This window comes from Myxocyprinus asiaticus, chromosome 17, assembly GCF_019703515.2.
Source record: "Myxocyprinus asiaticus isolate MX2 ecotype Aquarium Trade chromosome 17, UBuf_Myxa_2, whole genome shotgun sequence".
Taxonomy (NCBI): Eukaryota; Metazoa; Chordata; class Actinopteri; order Cypriniformes; family Catostomidae; genus Myxocyprinus; species Myxocyprinus asiaticus.
Genome location: NC_059360.1, coordinates 16,588,662 through 16,610,342, shown reverse-complemented (window position 1 = coordinate 16,610,342; position 21,681 = coordinate 16,588,662). Strand labels below are relative to the sequence as shown.

The window sequence follows — 21,681 nt, the reverse complement described above, 5'->3', positions numbered from 1 at the left end:
CCCCCCCGTACTGGAAAGAAGTTATGCTTCATTCAATATCCAAAATATTCCATATACACAAGCAGAGTTGAATCACTCTGTAACTCTCTAGGTATGTCTTCTTTCTAAGTTCACTTATATCGTGAATTGCATTATGTTCCACAGCCTTTGCATAACCTTTATTTTTATAGGTCATTTAGGATTTTGGCAGAGGAATGCCCTGCACAATAAAACTCTGGTTGACAGTGATTAAGAGCATTGGCGAGCTTCTTTGTTAGCAGACAGAGCCCAGCGTTTGTATGGATGACATTAATGAGGGCAGGTGTGCTGCATTCTCCAGATGTTCTCCACAAACAGATTGTGTTTAAAACAGGTTCCATTCTTCCCAGTCTGATGGCATTTAAATGATAAAGACTTCTGGTTTTCCCCATGTCAAGTAGATTATGATTTGAGCTCAGGGCTGTATTAATTGTGATGTGATGCAGGCAGTTGGGGGTAGGATGGTGGATGAGGTGAAGCTTCAGTTCACTGACGAAATATACAGCAACATGAACGGTCAGAATTAGTATGTCAAAAATGTCAGCCATGCATGTTGCCATTGTGAAGGATGTCTGCTACACAAATTAATAAATTATTTACTCCCAGCATGGCAGGAGTACAGCAAAAGGTTGCCAAAGACAGAACAGCAAGGTGAAAATCCTTCCCAATTTTCCAACCTAAAGCTAACAAGTGTGAATATGTGCAAAAGTGTGTATTTTTATGTTAAAATACTTTCTTCTATTCCAGCTTAATATGCAGAGACAACAATAAGTAAGCCATTCCAACATGGTCAAACAGGAAATTAACATGGACAGTAGCTTCCAAAAGTTCACATACCCAGAAATCAACCCCAAACTGCCAAATTTTTGATAAGTGCCATCCTAGGGATAGGGGGAGTATTTGAGAAATCTGTCATTACTTTTGCAACTACTGTGCATTAGGTGACACAAATGGCACTAGTGGAGCAGGAAGGTGCTGTAAGTGATTTCAGCCATTCTAGAATTTCCACAAGCCGTTGGATTAGCCATGCCCCCTCTTCCTAAAACCCTGCACTTCAAAGATACCAAATGTGGGGAGTCACGTGGTGCCGTGCAAAGAGTGGACGTGTGAGTGGCGAGCTCTGGGCACTTTGCTAGTTTTAATGCTATTTGTGTCATAAACCGGTGAGATTTGATACACTCTGATTCTTAACTGTTCTAGGAAGACAATATGTCAAAAAATTCAAAATCCTCGGGCTCTGGAGATATTAAAAGACACTTACGTGCTCAAGCTGATTCCCCGCAGCAGCAGGTCGGAAGCCCCTGATTCAATTTGGACGGTGAACTGAAAGAAATTTGGCTTGAACTGATGAACATGCTGACAAAGGTTGTTGCAGACTTGGAGGATTTGGCTGTAATACGTCGATCGATTACTTCCATGGAGACTACATTTTCTGAGTTGTTTACAAGATTGTCGGACGTCGAAAAATGGATCGATTATCTGGAGTCATCGGAGAGGGAATTAGCTGCTAATCCGCTAACGACCAAGACAGACTTGCAACTGTCCAGAAAAACTGGAGGATTTGGAGAATCATAATCGGCGAAACAACATGCGAATTGTTGGAATTCCTGAGCATGAGGAAGGCAGAGATATGGTGAAATTTCTAGATGGGCTCTTCCCGAGTCCGCTCAACATAACAGGCCATAAGCTGGAAATCGAGCGAGCTCACAGAGTCCCAGCTCAGAGATTGGCTGAGGGAGACAGGCCCCGATCAATTCTGGCCAAATTTCTGAGAACATCCGACAAAGATCTCGTGTTACACGAGGCGAGGAGTAAAGGAAGGCTTTCTTGGAAGAATCACAGCATTTACTTGTTCCCAGACTTTGTAAATTCGAGAAGAGAGAAACATGATCGATTCAAGGAATGCAGGAAACACTTACATCAACGGAAGGTCGCTTTTGCTCTGATGTTTCCAGCCAAACTGAAAATAGATACTAAGGATGGACGTAGAGAATTTACATGCCCACAGCAAGCACTGTCTTTCATAAAAACATTGGAGTGAGTAAGCGTTTTGGTGATTTTCATGTTGCCGCCTAGTGGACCGACTCATTGAACATACACTCGACTGCCCGAGGAAGCTGGGTGCCTTTTTGATTTCTCTTTGTTCTGGTTCGCCTAGCGGCTGGAGTTTGTTTTGTGTAATATAATTTCTTCGGGACAGCTTGTGGAAGAACTGCTCGTTATGGGTGCTTATGCCTCCTGTTGGCTGGAGTTGGTTTTGTTGAATATTTCTTGCCGGACATTGGAGTGAGTTTGACTGGCCGAAGAACTGAACGGCCCATTTTTTTTTTTTTTTTTTTGTGTTGGTTCCGCTAGCGGCTGGAGCTTGTTTTGTGGAGGAACACACCTTCGAGACAATTAAGTGGATGAATCTTTTTTTTTTCTTTTTTTTTTTTAATTCCGCTTATTGGCTGGAGTTTGTTTTTCAGATTATCTTCTGTTGTGTAATTCTGTATTACAAATTTTTGTATAGAAGCACCAGACTTGAGCAATCTGATGGCAAAGTTGTCACGGGGGCTCTCGTAAGCATACCTGGACTGTTTGAGTTTAGAGGGATGGATGCAATTGGCGCTGCTGTGCACGGGGTTAATGCACAAATTTTTCGTTTTTCTGTTTTGTTCTGGGGAAAGTTCTGGGGTTGATTGTTGTACTAATTTTGGAATGTGGCCTTTATAATTTTAGTTTTGACACAATCTATTTTTTCTTATATGTCAAAATGTCAAATGTAAATATGAGTGGATTGTCTTTCTCCACGTGAAATGTGAATGGGTTGGGGCACCCCATAAAAAGAAGGAAGGTTGTTTCTTTTCTTAAACGTAAGAAATATGATATAGTGTTTCTTCAGGCAATACATTATTATTATTTTTATTTTTTGTCTGCGTGTGTACTCGAACTTTGGCCACAGGGATGTTTGTTGGGGGTTGGGGTGGGATTGGGGATTGGGAGGGGGGGAAGGGAAACAATGGGGTTTAATGATTGACTCTGAATATGAATGTTTTGCTTTGTGACATGTCATGTTGTGAAGCAACCAATAAAAATGTTAATCTGAAAAAAAAAGATACCAAATTTGCTTTATGGAGACCGACATAGAGCAGAAAAAGTTGTCAAAAAGAACAGCAGCAAAATAGCGCCTTCATCTGTAGGGTTGCAGCGGTATACCGGTTTCACGGTATACCACGGTATGAAAATTGACGGTTATCATACCATGTACATTTGCTTATCTACGGTATTGAGAAGAAAAATGCAACCGGACGGAGAATCTCCTTTCCTCCTCATTTGCCTGTCAGACTCGTTAACTTGCGCCACACACACACATGCAGCGGAGAAAATGTCAGAGAGAAGCGTGTGTGTGTGTGTGTGTGTGTGTGTGTGTGTGTGTGTGTGTGAGTTAAAGCAGTGTTTCTCTGGTGGGTCGCAGGTCTATTCGGACTGATAGCAGGGAAAGAACAATGCCATGCTTCTCCCACTGAAGATATTTCTGCGGCCGCCCAAGTGATAGCCTATTTAGGACTGTCCAGGCAGATTTAATGGTAATCTCGCAATCAGCTAAAGCTTCTCATCTGCACTTCGCACGAGTGTAATGGAACCAGCTTGCGCTAATGATCTACTCTGCTCTCTGATGCGCGCGTGCAATAACCGGGCTTCCCTCAATACTGCGGAGCACAGACCTCAAAACTGATGTGACCAATTTCAATTCTAGTGAGACTTTTCTAGTTTAAAGCGTTACGGAGGAAGTCGAACCTCTCAAACAGTAGGCAGCCCTGACATGCCAAACAGCACTGAGAAAAAGAGCAACACTGTTCTATGCGCTAATTATTTTTTCATTAAGCATCATCAACTTTACAAAATTGTTTCACGATTTTACTTAAGTGTTATTATATTATTAATATTTTGACAAAATGTTATAGTTTCATATGAAATAATATAAAGGTAGAATCTATTAGACCTCATTTTATATCAACAGTGGCAGTTGTAGTTAAAGATTGTGTTTCAGATAGTATTTATTTTTTCATAAATACTATAATTTGTTATTATTATTACTATTATTTAAGACTAGCTACACTGACCTAACCATGGTAATGAGGAGCCTTTCCTCCTGTGTAATATGTATGTTCTGTTTGAATTATGTTTGAAATTAGAAACAAAGGGGAAAATAATGGGTTCATATAAGTAAATATGCTCTTAAATTTTTAAAAGGCAGGAGAGTAAACTTCCTGTCGCTTTTGTTATTGATGTCAACAACAAAAATAATGTCACTTGATGCATGTCCTTGTACTTGAAAACCATGAACAAAACTATGCAACATAAAAGGAATTGCGACCCAGGATACATTAAATGCAGGTTACGTTTTAAACAAAACCAGTTGAGAACCACTGAGTTAAAGGTACAGACAGGAGCAGTCTGGCTGCACTGTCACGCACCTACAGTATACGTTAATTGTTAATAATCATAGGATATTACTTTAAAAGCTCAGAGAGCTGATGTTATTTTTCATTTAGTAGTTAATCTAACATGCTATGCTAACATGTAAACTAACAAGCGTCATGGTTACTTGTGTAACCTCCGTTCCCTGATGGAGGGAATGAGACGTTGTGTCGATGTAGTGACACTAGGGGTCACTCTTGGGAGCCCGAGACACCTCAGGTCTTTGATAAAAGGCCAATGAAAATTGGCGAGTGGTGTTTGCATGCCACTCCCCCGGACATACGGGTATAAAAGGAGCTGGTATGCAACTACTCATTCAGGTTTTATGCTGAGGAGCCGATATAAGGTCCGGCCATTTCAGCAGGTAGTTCAGCGCTGTGGCAGGAGGGACACAACGTCTCGTTCCCTCCATCAGGGAACAGAGGTTACACAAGAAACCATGATGTTCCCTCTCTGTCACTCACTCGACGTTGTGTTGATGCAGTGACACTAGGGGTCCCTATACGAAACGCCACAATTGGCTGAACTGTGTTACATGAACTGGTGGTGTGTGGTGGGCAGACTACTGTGTGCCTCATAGTCAGCACACCAGGTCGACACGTAACCTCCCCCCAACATAGTTATGAGTGTTGAACGGCCCTTTTTGGGGACAAGTCGACTACCCAAGAGATAGAGACAGGCTTAACCCAGTCGTGGCCTCTTTTACCCTTCTCTTTTATCCACTCCCTAAAAAAGAAGGGGGATTATCCGACTGGGCCACCAGGTCTAGTCGGGGGGTGTCCCTCCAAAGGGGAAGAAACAGTGGAGACCACACCTCGCCCAAAGAGAGGGGGGATATTTAAGTGGAAGAATACATCACATGGTCTTTCCAACCATGTGGAGAGTCTTCAAGGTAGATCCTGCCCAATGGGGGAGGAGTTACTACAAACATGGAGACTGGGGCAGAGGGGCTCTGCCCAAGGAAGACACAGTTTGCCAACAGGGAAACGCATTAGCGGAAGATATCGCATGGGGTTAGCCTTACAGGGAACTGTCACATGCGGAGCACCTACCCCAGAACAGGACTCTTAGTTAGCACGTGTACTGGGCCGGCAGTGAATCTCTCCGAAAACTCGACTGCCACAGGGGTCGGAGGAAGTCAACCAGGGAACAAACTTGTGAACACTACTGGGAATTAATGGCGCACGTCTTCAGCTCAAAAGGAGGTGGAAGGCGCTATGTGCAAGCAATACACACAGCCGGCTATCCCAGGCTTATCCGCTTGTGTTGCGTGCCACACCTGGGACGAAACCGGTTCCACCCGGAGGTTGTAGAACCTTGCAAAGGTGTTGGATGTTGCCCAGCCCGCTGCTCTGCAAATGTCTGTTAGAGAGGCACCCCTGGCCAGGGCCCAGGAACCGCTACACCCCTGGTAGAATGGGCTCGTAGCCCTACCGGGAGTGGCATGTCCTGGGCGAGATATGCCATAGTTATGGCATCAATGAGCCAGTGGGTGATCCTCTGCTTGGAGACAGCGCTTCCTTTCCGCTGTGCACCAAAGCAGACAAAGAGCTGCTCAGAGATTCTAAAGCTCTGCATGCGATCCAAATAGATGCGTAAAGCGCGCACCGGACACAGCAATGACAGGGCTGGGTCTGCCTCCTCCTGGGGCAGCGCTTGCAGGTTCACCACCTGGTCCCTAAAATGGGTGGTGGGAACCTTGGGCACATAGCCCGGTCAGGGTCTCAGGATCACGTGAGAGTAATCCGGACAGAACTTCAGACACATTTCGCTGACAGAGAACTCTTGCAAGTCTCCTACCCTCTTGATAGAAGTGAGCGCAGTCAGGAGGGCAGTCTTCAAGGAGAGTGCCTTAAGCTCAGCTGACTGAAAAGGTTCAAAGGGGCTCTCTGTAGACCCTGAAGAACTACAGAGAAGTCCCACGAGGGAACGAGGCGCGGTCTGGAGGGATTCAGCCTCCTGGCGCCTCTTAGGAACCTGATAATCAGGTCGTGCTTCCCTAAGGACTTACCGTCGACTGCGTCATGGTGTGCTGCTATGGCGCCAACGTACACCTTCAAGGTGGAAGGGGACAGCCTCCCTTCCAACCTCTCCTGCAGGAAGGAAAGCACTGATCCGACTGCGCATCTCTGGGGGTCTTCGCGTTGGGAAGAACACCACTTAGCGAACAGATGCCACTTAAAGGCATAAAGGCGCCTCATAGAGGGGGCCCTAGCCTGAGTGATCAGGTGGTAGACCGCTTAGGTCTTCCGCGTCCCGTCCAGGGGCCAGACATGGAGATTCCAGAGGTCTGGTCGCAGGTGCAAGAGGGTGCCCCGTCCCTGAGAAAGAAGATCCTTCCTCAGGAGAATTCGCCAGGGGGGAGCAGTCGCGAGGATCGTGAGGTCCGAGAACCACATCTGGGTGGGCCAGTAGGGTGCTACAAGGATGGCCTGCTCCTCATTCTCCCTGACCTTGCACAGGGTCTGTGCAAGCAGGCTCACTGGGGGAAACGCATATTTACATAGGCCTCGGTGAGGGCATACCAGAGCGGGCAGTGGGAGGATTCTTGGGAGGCGAACAGGTCCACCTGTGCCTGTCCGAATCGACTCCAAATCAGCTGGGCCACCTGAGGGTGGAGTCTCCACTCTCCCCTGAGGGTAACCCGCCATGACAGCACGTCTGCTGTAGTGTTGAGGTTGCCGGGATGTGAGTGGCTCGCAGCGACTTGAAGTGCTGCTGACTCCAGAGGAGGAGATGGCGGGCGAGTTGTGACATACAATGAGAGTGCAGACCGCCTTGCCGTGTTGTCTGTCCGAACTAACACGTGCTTGCCCTGGACCAACGGCCGGAACCTCCGCAGGGTGAGCAGAATTGCCAACAACTCGAGGCAGTTGATGTGCCAATGCAGTCGCGGACCCGTCCAGAGGCCGGTGGCTGTGTGCCCGTTGCAAACAGTGCCCCAGCCTGTTTTGGAGGCATCTTTCGTGACCACGACATGCCTGGAGACCAGTTCTAGAGGAACACCTGCCCGTAGAAACGAGAGGTCGGTCCAAGGGCTGAAAAGACGATGACAGATCAGCGTGATGACCACGCGATGTGTCCTGTGGCGCCATGCCCATCTCAGGACTCGAGTCTGGAGCGGCCTCATATGCATCAACCCGAGCGGGTTGGCCACCGCCGAGGATGCCATATGCCCCAGGAGCCTCTGAAAAAGTTTCAGTCGAACCGCTGTTTTCTGTTTGAACGCCTTCAAACAGGCCAGCACCGACTGGGCACGCTCGTTTGTAAGGCGCGCCGTCAAGGAGACTGAGTCCAACTCCAAACCGAGAAAAGAGATGCTCTGAACCGGGAGGAGCTTGCTCTTTTCCCAGTTGACCCAAAGCCCTAGTCGGCTGAGGTGTGAGAGCACCAGGTCCCTGTGTGCACATAACACGTCTCGAGAGTGAGCTAGGATTAGCCAGTCGTCGAGATAGTTGAGAATGCGAATACCCACCTCCCTTAACGGGGCAAGGGCAGCCTCTGCGACCTTCGTGAAGACGCGAGGAGACAGAGACAGGCTGAAAGGGAGGCCTTTGTACTGATACGCTTGACCCTCGAATGCAAACCGCAGGAAGGGTCTGTGTCGAGGAAGGATCAAGACGTGAAAGTACGCATCCTTCAGGTCTACCACCAGAAACCAATCTTGATGCCGGACGCTTGCCAGAATGCGTTTTGCATCAGCATCTTGAACGGGAGTCTGTGTAAGGCCCGGTTCAGTACTCGCAGGTCCAAGATTGGCTGCAACACACCGCCTTTTTTCGGTACGATGAAGTAGGGGCTGTAAAATCCCTTCTTCATCTCAGCTGGAGGGACAGGTTCTATCATGCCCTTCCGTAGGAGGGTAGCGATCTCCGTGCGCAAGGTAGCGGCATTTTCGCTCTTGACCAAAGTGAATTGAATACCGCTGAACCTGGGCAGGCGCCTGGTGAACTGAATCACTTAGCCGAGTCGGACGGTCTTGATCAGCCATTGGAAAGCGCAAGCCACGTGTCCAAATTCCGCGCAAGGTGGACCAAGGGGACAACGTCATCAGACGTACCGGCAGGTGGGGCCTCGCAGTGGGGCAGTGCTCGAGGTGCCACACCACGTCGTGGCCGTGCTGAGTCTAGGGACATCGAAGCACTTACCTGGCTCCTTGTGACTACCCCCGGAACAGCCTGGGACGGGGGAGGAAGAGGCCTGTCCCATGGAGACTGCCACATCAGGGGTGGCTGTGTGCCACAGCTGAGCACTCAGGGGCGGAAAGGCCACCGCTGGAGCACCAATCCTGCAAGAAAAAACCCGTGGACGGTAGTCATGGTGACGACCGTGCACACTGGGTATGTGGCCCAGGGAGGAAGGAAGCCGCTCTTTTGCTGAACTGTTGGGTACCGCAGCCACTTGGGCATGCGGCAAAATCAAACAAAAAGGCAAAAAAAGATTTTCTGGCCTGCCACCGGGGGATGGAGTGGTCTCTTCCAAATGAGTGGGTTCCCTCGTCTCTGGGTCGCCCGTCTCAGGGGCGCTTTGACGACCTCCGTGGGTTCTTAGGCGCCGGCTGTGAGACGGGTGGCGTCTGCTTCCTGCAGTGGGCTCCACGCCAGGGCCGGGCCAAAGGGGCGGGCTGCTGCGGAGCTGGTGCAGTCACCGCAGGGGGACGCCCTTGGCAACGAACAGATGGGGTACGGGATCTTGAGCTGCGCCAGGGCAGGATGTGCCGGATTGCCTCAGTCTGCTGCTTCACCGCCGAGAACTGCTGGGCAAAGTCCTCGACGGTGTCGCCGAAAAGGCCAGCCTGGGAAATGGGGGCAGCAAGGAACCGTGTCTTGTTGGCCTCGCCCATCTCGACCAGGTTGAGCCAAAGGTTGTGCTCCTGGACCACTAGTGTGGCCATCGTCCGCCCGAGAGACCGCTCTGTGACCTTCGTCGTTCGGAGCGAGGTAGGTCGCCGAGCGCAGTTCCTGCATCAAATCTGGGGCGGAACTACCCTTTTGCAGTTCTTCCAATGCCTTGGCTTGGTGGACCTGCAGGAGAGCCATGGCCATCATGGACGACGTGAGCCTACAGGGCTTGGATGGGAGCTAAGGGTGTCCGCGCCAGGTGGTGGCACTCTGTGGGCATAGGTGCACCGCGAGCGCCTTATCCACCGGGGGAATCGCCGTATAACCCCTGGCCGCCCCACCATTGAGAGTAGTGAGAGCGGGGGAACTGCGGAATCGGGGCCGGGCAGTAAAAGGTGCCTCCCAAGATTTCGTCAGCTCCTCGTGCACTTCCGGGAAGAATGGCACTGGAGCGGGGCGTGGCTGCTTTGAGCGGCGCCGCGAGCCCAGGAACCAATCATCAAGCCATGAGGGTTCCACTCTAACCCGACACTCGCGGCCGCCCAGGAAAGCATGTCCGTCATTTCGGCATCGGCCTGTGACTGGGCAATTGTCCCCGAAGGGGGAAGCCCAGCTGAGGCTTCTGCGTCCGACTGGACAAGAGTGGTTGCATACCAGCTCCTTTTATACCCGCATGCAAATACCACTCACCAATTTTCGTTGGCCTTTTATCAAAGACCAGAGGTGTCTCGGGCTCACAAGAGTGACCCCTAGTGTCACTACATCGACACAACGTCGAGTGAGTGACAGATAGGGAACTTTAGTTGTATAACATGTTAATAGTTACACGCTATTTTTTTTATCATGTTTATAATTCGGTTTATTAGAATTTTGTTAGCTTTCTTATTTATTCTATTTATTTTATTTATTTTCAAAAGGGAGACTTTTTTTTTTTTTTACACATACTTCCATTAAAAAAATGGTTTCAAGTTTCAATTATAATAAAGCATTGGTTCAACCAAAAAAAAAAAAAAAACTGTTTTCACTCCTTTAAGGGTCATTGTTACTGATAATGATAACTGTGTAATACCGTATACCGTGAAACCGTGATATTTTCTGAGACTGTTATCGTACCCTGAAAATCTCATACCGTTGCAACCCTATTCATCTGACAACTGTTATGAGCAACATGGCATAAAAATGGCATTGAGCCTCAATAATTCGCTGCAACTACAATACTGTGAGAACTCGCAAAATGATTGACAGGCAGAAAGCATCAGAGACCACGGCCCGCGGACACTATTTTGTTTGCCGTTTGAGTCTACTGCTGTCACAGAGACAGGAGAGATATCTCACGACACTTATTTCATTAACATCTTTCAGGGAAAAATAAAATATTTTGCATACCTTTCCATGAAAAAAATAGCTTACAGCAGCTTTAAGTTAGCTGATCTGACAATCAAGACTGTATAGACCAGGGGTTAGCAACCTTTTTAAAATGAAGTGCCATTTTTATGTTTTGCTAAGGTGCCACATCAACCCACATAACAAAACATTATATGCATGTTTTCTACGTATTATTAAACATTGCTTGCAGTAACAAAGTACTGTTTCTGAAAGCAAAAGGCAACAACAAAGCAGAGCAAACTACATCACTGCCGAGAGCACAAGTGGGACTGCGCTACCCAAACAACCCATAATGCATGTAGATCTGTTTACTGTTAACTGTTAACTTGTGCAACCCATTGATTGTGCAGGGCGGACCGGTGCCTGTACCTCTGCAAGTTTCACTCTACACTATCCAGTGGGTTGCACTGTACGGGTTAATTTGGGTAGTGCAGCTTTGTCACACTTTCAGAGAGTTTGGCTTCCCATACAGCTCATAACTAGAACAGGCTGCATGACCAAGAGGAAGGATTACTGAAAGACACATTTTGGCATGCAGATGCAGGGATTTATAAATACATTTATAAAATAAATTAAATTCTGAAATTAAATAAAATAATACATAATACATAAAATGCCTTGCACTCTTATTGCTCATGTGTTAATAATTATTCCTTTGCATACCACATGCGTGCCTAAGGTTGCCACCCCCAGTATAGGCCAAAAAATTCTATAGTAAAGGCACACATTTCCCTAATAAAAAAGCAAAAAAAAATTTTTTTTAAATAAAATAGGATGCATTCAAGTTTTTCTTCAATTCAGATTTATTTCTGGCTCAACAGGAGGCTTCTTCTGCCTGGCTTCAGAGATATAGAGTCTGTGCTTTAGGGCTGTCAAATTAAAATTCCAATATTCACTGAATTTAAGAAAAAAAAATTGAATGCTAAAACTGTGTATTCGAATTTTGGATTTGTGCCAAGCACTGATGATGACTTCAGATCGATCGCATTCTTGCGCTAAAAAAAGGCAAGACACAGCGCAACAAATACAGTTTAACAGAAACCTGGTGTCTCAAGATGCTTTTCAAAGTTCTTTTTAATTAGCCACATCATCTAAAAAAACAGCGCTCCTGCACGAGACGCTGAATAAACAAAAACAAAGCAAAACTAAGACGTTTGTCTAGCAAAAGCGTTCAGTGTGAACAGCCCCTTACAGTTGGTGGAGGTCTTTAGCCGTTGCATCTTGCTCTCTTATAAGTGTTTCTCAGATTAAGCAATATGTTTTTAAAACACTTTGTTACTAAAGATGTTCAACTTGGAAATGTGTGTCTCGAGATTGGTTCCAGTCTTTTGTGTTCTGTCTGTTTTAACAGCCCGTGGCCTAGGCTCATAGTCGGAGCCGCTTCACCACCGAGTTTGGCCGAATACCGTTGCTATCTGTGAATATTGCTACTCTACATACAATTGTACTGAATAAAAACAATGTGGTATTTTGATGTTATTATAGTTTGAGTCTGGGGTACTATACTGTGGCATCAGTGCAGGTGTAACACCATGTGAACTGTCTATTGTGAGTGCCACTCCCCACATCAAAAAGTCACTCGTGAAGATTTTAAACAACATGAGGGTGAGTAAATTATGAATTTCATGTTTTAGGAGAACTATCTCTTTAAGACCTAAACTAACTCTGGTGTCCGAGAGATGTTAAAGTGCACCTATTATGGTTTTTAAACATGCCTAATTTTGTTTTAAAGGTTTCATACAATAGATTTGCATGCTTCCAAAGTCAAAAAACATTTTAATTTGCTCATAATTTAAATTGCAGCATTACCTTTTTTTACCCAGTGTCAAAAACTACTCCTTCAATGATCCATTTTAAAGGATTCATTCTAAACTCCTCCTTTCAGAGAGCCTACTCTGCTCTGATTGGTCAGATATCCCAGTGTGTTGTGATTGGTCTACCGCTTACAGTGCGTGTTGGAAAGGAAACGCCCACTACCATATCCGACACAAACCCCCAGATGTTCCGTTTTGGTACGCCTGTCTTCAGAAATGCCTGCAGGGCATTTCAGGACCATCATTTTGAATGTATGTGTTCACTGTAAACAGCCTGTCCAAAGTAATCTCATGCTTTAGAATGCACAGGAATTTATGGGCTTGGACATGGACCTTACAGTCGATCTGAACAGCATCTGTTGTTCACTCCTTCACCCCTGAAGATTGCAGTGCTCCGGTTATGGGCCTGTACAAGTCCTTGATGTCATACGACACACAAGTCTTTGTGATATTCATAATTCGAGGTGACTCTTAAGAGGCACAGTCTGTGGCAAGCATTATTGTTGTCAAAAGTACCGGTACTTCGGTACCAAGTCGGTACTAAAATCAAAAAAAGATGTAAGTACCGGTACTACAGTACTGGTAGTACTGAGCACCGACTCTGTCCGGTACCAGCACGCAATATGACTGACACACAACAGCTTTAAAATGCCCACAGGCTTATAACGTGTGCTCTGTTACTCCTTTTACACTGAAATGGACAATTAATCCAAGTGACGTCCTAGTGTGATTTATTAAACCGCTGAAGGCTGCAATCTTATCATGGATGAGCTGCATACTTTAAATGATTGTTTAAATCCAACCGCTCAAACTCTGGAAACTCCACAGACATTGAGAATCATTCATGTTGTTTGAGATGACAAAGCAGAGAACTTATCCATTGTGAACCACACAGCACATGTAAACTACATATTTATATAATTAAATCACAGAATTTGCGCTTTAATCGAAACTCAAACTATATTTATATCGCATTTAAAATACCAGAGTTGACCAAAGTGCTTCACAGTAATACAATTTAAAATATAACATTTCAAAATTACCACATACACAAACACCAGTAGTCTAAAATACAAACACACCAAAGCTGTGCCCTAAATTTCATTTGTCAGACTCAAAGGACAGTGTAAACAGATGAGATTTCAGACGTGACTTAAAAGTCTTCAATGTTCACACTGGGCCATGGTGCAAACTGTTTATCTGGAAAGTGAAGCTTCCGGAAAAAACACACATTATAATAAAAGTACGATTCAAAAGCTAGATGCTTGAAATTGAAGAAATTAAATAAAGAATTGAATATAATATATATTACAATTACAAATCAATCAATTAATAAATACATCACAAGCAAGACAGCTGTTGAATAAAAGTTTGGCAAAAATGCAATGACATGTTAAAAAGTTCTATTTTCACTTATTAAAAGTCTTAAGAATTAAATGATTAGACACAATTTCAATGATTAAATTAAATGTTCTGGAAAATAATAATAATTTAAAAAAAATGAAATTTGTGTGTTCGATAGCACATTATCATATTAGCATATTTTTGCTGTGGTATCGAAATTGGTATCGAGAACCATGAAATTTCACTGGTATTATAAACCTATTTATTTTGCTATACTAACTATGCAAAAATTATATTGTTAGTTGCATTTTATTATTTGAATTTAGCATTTTTTTCCCCCAACTGTTCGTGACCCTGTTAATACAGACCTGAAACCCATTTTTGGGTCGTGTCCCACCAGTTGTAAACCACTGCCTTAGAGACTAATTCACTTAGTTTGTTAGGAGGTGAGGGTGGAGGTTACCAAGACGTGGCTTATACTGGCATTCACTGTGCTGTTTCTGATCTGACTGCCATAGCAGTGGCACTCAATGCCGCATTGTCTTCTTGGCTGAATTACAGCAGATGTAACCCCGGCAGTTACATGTCAAACAGTCAAGATGCCTTCAATTTTCATAGCCAGCCATGCTGAAACCTGACCCGTGACATTGCAATGAGTGTCCTCTGACCAAATCGGAGTTCCAGCTGAGACTAGGCTTAACAAGCAGCGGGCCTCTTCAGAGAAAAAGTACACGGATACAGTGTGCAAACATGCATACGATGTTATGCTCTATGAGAAATCTGTCGAAATATGACTGTTAGTCTTGACGATTACCATTTTATTAAGATGGCAACCCATTTTGCTTGTTGCTTCATCAGCTAACAAGGTCTGCATGGTTTGTTAGAAGGAATATGGCTTTAATTCTTTCCACAACATGTGAAATGCAACCCGAGATAAAAAAATAAATAAATAAATAAATAAAACAGTCCTGCCACTTTTAAAGTCAACATGAACATTCTTAGTCATACTGTGCACAATTACTCAGTGCACGCTATTCCAAATACAGATGATATTAGTCAAATCTTTGATCAAAATGTAATAAATTGCACTAAAAAAAGCTCTGGATGAACTTGGTTCAGTCTTGACAGTGGTTCCACACTTTTATAAATGTGTTTTCTTAACTTAAAATTACTATGTAATCTCAACAAAAACACTGTGTAGAAAGAACATTTTTGAATTGGGTAAACCCAACAAATATAGACTTGCCAATGTAACTCGTATACATTTGTTTATTTCTTTATGTACTAACTAGTGAATGTGAATGTTAGCATGTACATGTTGGGAAACACTACAGAGTGTAGTTTAGTAACTATGCTATGGTTGGCACAGCATTGAAGTGAGGAATCAATTTCATGCGCAACATCTACCTGTCCTCCATCATTAGCTCAAGATCCACTGTTCACCATAATAATAACCCCAAAAACTCCAACATAACAGAAACTCTACTAAATCTCAACATAACAAAACAGTAAACAATAACAAGTATCCCCCCTTTATGTTTATTTTGCACAAAAACACAAACAACACTTAATTTTAACATTTACACTCCCTATCGAGTCCCATGCAAAACATGCTGGGAAATGGATATGCCGTGCCAGTTTCATCAATGCTACATCAACACCACAAAAAGTAATAATGTAGTCCCACCTCAAATGGATTAAGTATACTTCCATTTTACAAACTGAAATGGATAGAACGCAATGAAATCAAGTTGTTCTAGAATTGTGTTGCTTTAGTTCATTTAAATTAAAGAGATAGTCCACCCCAAAATGAAAATTCTCTCATCATTTACTCACCCTCATGCCATCCCAGATGTGTATGACTTTCTTTCTTCTGCTGAACACAAACACATTTTTTAGAAGAATATCTCAACTCTGTAGGTCCATAAAATGCAAGCGAATGGATACCAAAATTTTTAAGCTCCAAAAAGCGCATAAAGGGAAGAATAAAAGTAATCCATTTGACTCCAGTGGTTAAATTGATGTCTTCAGAAGAGATGTTAGGTGTGGGTGAGAAACAGATCAATATTTAAGTCCTTTTTACTATAAATTCTCCCCCCTGCCCAGTAGTTGGCAATATGCACAAAGAATGTGAATCACCAAAAACAAAACAAAAAACAAAACAACAAAAAATGTGAAAGTGAAAGTGGAGATTGATAGTAAAAAAGGACTTAAATATTGATCTGTTTCTCACCCACACCTATTATATCGCTTCTAAAGACATGGATTAAACCACTGGAGTTTTATGGATTACTTTTATGCTGCCTTTATGTGATTTTTGGACCTTCAAATTTCTGGTTACCGTTCACTTGCATTGTATGGACCTACAGAGCTGAGATATCCTTCTAAATAGCTTCGTTTTCAGCAGAAGAAAGAAAGTCACACATCTGGTATGGCATGAGGGTGAGTAAATGATGAGAGAATTTTCATTTTGGGGTAAACTATCACTTAATGTAAATAGAACAAGCTGCCCCTTTTTTATTTTTTTTATTTATTTTTTTTTTGAGTGTGCTCTGCCTCTGAAACAACTTTCCTTTTTGGATGACATCATCAAACCCTCTTACTTTTCGACACCTCCCCTACAAACACCTGGCTCCATTGTGGTATATTATAACACCCACTTTTCATGATCCCATCAATTTTTACATTTTTTTTTTTTTTCGTTCTGAATATCCTTTTTAACTCAGAAATACATTTTGGTAACGCATGGGCTTTTCATTTTGAACCGGAGTTAACACAATCCAGGTTTATTGTTCTATGTTTCACACTGTTCTTACTTACCGAAAACCCTGTTAGTAGGCTAATTCACACTTTATGTCTTTGGCAATTCAAAGTAGGTCTTAATTAACCCAGGGTTAAAAGCGGTGCTAACCCCCTTTCAAAATTACACCCCAGGGATGAAATTGGCCTTAACTTGGGGTTAAAAAGACATTAGCCCTCTGAGAGCACGTTAGGCTAAGTCAAGACATACGTTGTGGCCTCACAACTGACTGAAACAAGGCGAAGGAGTAAACACATCCCGGAGAAGCAAAACCCGGCGACTCAATGTATTAGTGACGCACGTCCATCGATGGTCAGATGTAAACTAAGCTGTCCGAGACGCAAGTGAACTTGCATAGCAGACATTCCGATGAAAAAACAACAAGCCTCGGCGGAAAGCGCGAGGCTGCCAACGCGTCCAAAAACAGCGCGGAATCCGTTAGCCATACCTCAAAGAAACGGAGAACCGACCTGCTGCAAACACATTAACCATTTCGCCTCTCTTACGCTCTACTCCAACCGACTATAATGTAATAAGGCATGGTACATTTTGTATTGTGCAGGCAGGAGCGACACTGACATTTAAGCCTCGTGCTATTAAAACACAATTTATAGCACAGACTATTTACTCTCCTGACGATAATGGCCTTACAATCAGATTACTATATCTAATAAGTCCTGCTAATGCTACTCAAATGTAATAGCTGTAATCATGAATCATAGTTTCTTTGTTTTTCTATTTTTCTAAGCCAACCTGCAGCTGCAGCTCTGTTTACCAGGTAATGTATCTGAAGCAAAAACACCTTGCATCGCTCGTTTAGTATACCTAGCCCAATATGCTATGTTTGTGTGAACAGCTTTAGTTTTGCAAATACAGATGAAGCAAAAAGTGATCTGATTTATTGCTTTAATTCACCATCTTTAGGTCTGATTAAACCAATAAACAAAGTTGACAACTTTTTGAAAGAGCCAAAGACACGTATTTAAAGAGGCAGGGGATTTACAAACCTTCACAAACTCCGACCTCATACTGTGTGATGGACCCGCCGTTTAACGGGGGTCTGATCACGCACCGGAGCCCCTTGTCGCAGGTCCCGTACAGACCGTAAACGCCGCCGCAGCTTTCGTTCTTCTGCTTGGCACATACCGAACAACAGCCGCAGATTCCCAGCACCACCGAACCGCTACAGTGTTTGGGCTCCTCGCATTTGGACTTATCACAGGGCAGACATATGAGCGCGCGACTCAACACAAGTTGGGAGAACAGCATGCATGTCATAAAAAAATACATCCTGGAGGAGGCCATGAAGGAAAAGTGGGGAAACATGAATATATCCAACCCACTCCCTGTCCCCCAAATTAAGAGGATGACCAGATTTTCCAGCGAAACGGACAAATACCAGAAGAAAACAGCGCGAGCGCTAAAAAAGGTTCCTTTCACAATTAAGCTTTTTCTTTCGAATAGAATAATAAAGCGTTCCTGCCGTTAAACTTTTAGAGAGGTTGACGAAAGCCAACAAAAATGCATTCCCTTCAGATGAAAGCCAACAGAAGAATTATCCCACGTTGTACAGCCAGTGCATGGCGTATGCGTCACGATTTCTGCACAGTTCCAGTTTGTTTTCGCGCAGGAAAACTTTCCTCATGCGTCTCTCTCTCTTCCTTGAGTCTTTTTTTTTAATTATTTTTTTTTTTATGCAAGCCAGTAATGTCTTCCTGTCCTGCGCCTATAAAGGAGCCAGATCAAAAAAGCGCAATGTTTTTCAGTAGTTCGCTTTCGAATGAAACGCGGTTCCGTTATTTTGTTGCACGCGGAGATTCATTCAACTGCGTGAATAAATGTTTCCAGCTATGGCTTGAGTCTCATGTTTATCTCTCGCTCTCTAGTTGAGTTCTTCTCTCCGCCCGCTGCTCAACGTTCAGCTCAGTCCTTCACTGTGACCTCATAACGGAACCACTCCCATCTCGCATTTCTGTGCTCCATTGGAGAGTTCGTTCTTTCCAGATATGAGACACAGGAAATGCTGGTAACACGATACGCTCAACAGAAGGAGTCTATGTGTTATAGTTCACGCTGGTTAAGGTGCACGTGTGGAATGTTGGACCCGCATAACTTTGAAGCATTCTCGAGTTTGTGCGGCTGTACACATTAGAACTGTAGGCTATAGCAAACGGAACAGGTAAAGACTGTTATAGCCTACCTACCTGACATCCAAACAATATTATATGTAAATTAAGAGCATATACACTTTAACATAGTCAATTGCTGTTTTACCAAAATGATTATGTGAAAATACATTTTAAAAACCTGAGCATACATCCATGTTGTAACAGATCATGACAGAGTTGCCTAAATGTCATTCAAAAAACAAATTTGGGGATCATAAAGGCTATTATAAGCTACAGTACTTTTCAAAGACTTACTTTGAAGGGGCAGGGGTTACTCAAAGGAGATTATGATTTTGTGTACACTTGCTCTATCCAGAACCAATCTCAAAATATTTGTGAAACGTTGTCAGAGATCCAAATCTGGAGTCTAGATGGAAACAAAAACCTTTGTAGTCTTACACTGAGTCTTGACCAAACAAATTTTTAGCAATTTCTTCCAACACACTTAGAGTATATACTGTAGGCAGTTCTTGAATCTGCAGATCTCTCCTGCTTGATGCATGGAAAGCTGAATGAAAGGTAAAGCATGCAAATAACTGCACATTTTCATCAGATTTTGCTAAACATTTATTAAAAATATGATGGCGTTTGTAAAATTTGTATACATTTATGGTTCAGAAAATATTTAAAAGATACATTTAAAGTCTAAATCTGTAATGTAAATATAAATCTTAACGTAAACTACAAAAATTACTTTAAAATCAGTATTGGTCTTCTAACAAGACTAAGACAATTTCAGCATCAAATACATTTTCTGTCCTTACTGAAAGCAAAATCACAGCCACTCAGAATTATCTTAATCACCTTCTTGGTTTCTTACATGTAAAACTAATGTAATTTACATAGCATTACTCTCTCTGACACTTACACCCTTCAACCATGTTTATGTGTTTAATATTTTAATATTAATGATCTCTGTTAAAGGGAAAGTTCACCCTAAAAAAACTATAAATTCTCCTCCCTGCCCAGTAGGTGTCGATTTGCACAAAGAATCTGAATCACCAAAAACAAAAGAAGAAGAATGTGAAAGTGGAGATTTATAGTAAAAAAGGACTTACATATTGATCTTTCTCACCCACAGCTATCATATCTCTTCAAAAGATCTGGATTTAACCACTGGAGTCATATGGATTATTTTTATGCTGCCATTATATGCTTTTTGTACCTTTAAAGTTCTGGCCTACATTCACTTGCGTTGTATGGACCAACATAGCTGAGATATTCTTCTAAAAATCTTTGTTTGTGTTCAGCAGAAGGAATAAAGTCATCCCACATCTGGGATGGAATGAGGGTGAGTAAATGAGACCATTTTCATTTTGGGGTGAACTATCCCTTTAAGATTAGCTAACTCCTTCAAATGTGAAATGAGTAGCATTGAACTCTTTTATTTCAAAGACATTTTTCACGAAAGATTTTTCGTGAAATGAGAGGGAATGGAGTGAAATTTTGGACCAAAGAGATTTAACTGTGGGTGGAGCTACACAGCATGAAAAAAAAAAAATGTTTGGTCTAGCATTGTTTGTCTGACAATTTTTAAACTTTATATATATATATATATAATTTAAAAGTGCTGTAAGCAATTTCAGCCGTTCTACTTCCACGAGACTGAGCCGTTGGATTAGCCACGCCCCCTATTTCCAAAACCCTGAACTCCAAAGATACCAAAATGAGCTTTATTGAGACCTATATCATGCAGAAATGGTTGTTAAAAACAACAGCAGCAAAGTAGTAACCTCAACTGACAACTGTCATGAACAACATGGCATAAAAATGCATTATGCCTCAATAATTTGCTGCAACTACTATATGCAAGACCACGCAAAATGATTAACAGGTTGAAAGCGTCATTGTCTGCGGTCAGCGGACACATTTTTGTTTGCTGTTTACAGAGTCTAGAGCTGTCACAGAGACAGGTGAGGTATCTCAACACACTTATTTAATTAATATCTTTCAGGGAGTAGGAAGTACCACCTGCAACTTAACCCAGCCAAGACTGAGCTCCTTGTCTTTCCAGCCAACCCTGCTGTTGAACACAACATCACCGTGCAGCTGGGTTCAACTACAGTAACACCTTCCAAAACGGTCAGAAATCTAGGAGTAACCATCGATAACCAACTAAATTTCACAGACCACATCTCAGAGACAGCACGATCATGTAGATTTACACTCTACAATATCAGGAAGATAAGACCCTTCCTCTCTGAACATGCCACACAACTTTTTGTTCAGTCACTTGTCATAACTAGACTGAACTACTGTAACGCTCTCATTGCAGGCCTCCCTGCATGCGCAACTAGACCCCTCCAAATGATCCAGAATGCAGCAGCACTTCTGGTCTTTAATAAACCAAAGAGAGCGCATGTTACACCACTCCTTGTCTCTCTTCACTGGCTGCCGGTTGATGCACGTATCATATTCAAGGCTCTGATGCTGGCATACAGAACATTCACTGGGTCTGCTCCAGCATACCTTAAGTCATTTCTGCAGAGCTACATTCCCACCAGAAGCCTGCGGTCGGCTAAGGAACGGTGCCTTATTGTACTAACAAAAACGGGCACCAAAACACTTTCCCGTACTTCCAGTTTCATCGTACCACGTTGGTGGAATGACCTTCCCAACTCCATCTGTGAAGCTGACTCATTTTCTGTCTTCAAAAAACTGGCTAAAACACATCTTTTCCATGAGCACTTAACCAGTAACAATTTTATTTGTTGCACTTTAATCTGTCTTGAATACTACTATTCTGATGCTAGTGAAACTTTGTAATGCAGCACTTTTCATACCACTGTCTCCTTAAGATGATTTGCTTATAATGTATTCCTATTTTGTAAGTTGCTTTGGATAAG

The 21,681-nt window shown here is 43.3% G+C and overlaps 1 protein-coding gene across 3 annotated transcripts in view; it reads right to left on the bottom strand.

Moving 5' to 3' along the window:
• Positions 1-18,562, bottom strand: part of crim1 (cysteine rich transmembrane BMP regulator 1 (chordin-like)) — a 199,154-nt gene extending 180,592 nt beyond the window's left edge. For all 3 annotated transcript variants that reach the window (XM_051722293.1, XM_051722294.1, XM_051722295.1), the window contains exon 1: positions 17,675-18,562. In XM_051722293.1, coding sequence (XP_051578253.1) covers positions 17,675-17,993 — 319 coding nt within the window. In that variant the 5' untranslated portion in view covers positions 17,994-18,562. The remainder of the gene's footprint in view (positions 1-17,674) is intronic.
• Between the last annotated feature and the right edge of the window lie 3,119 nt (positions 18,563-21,681).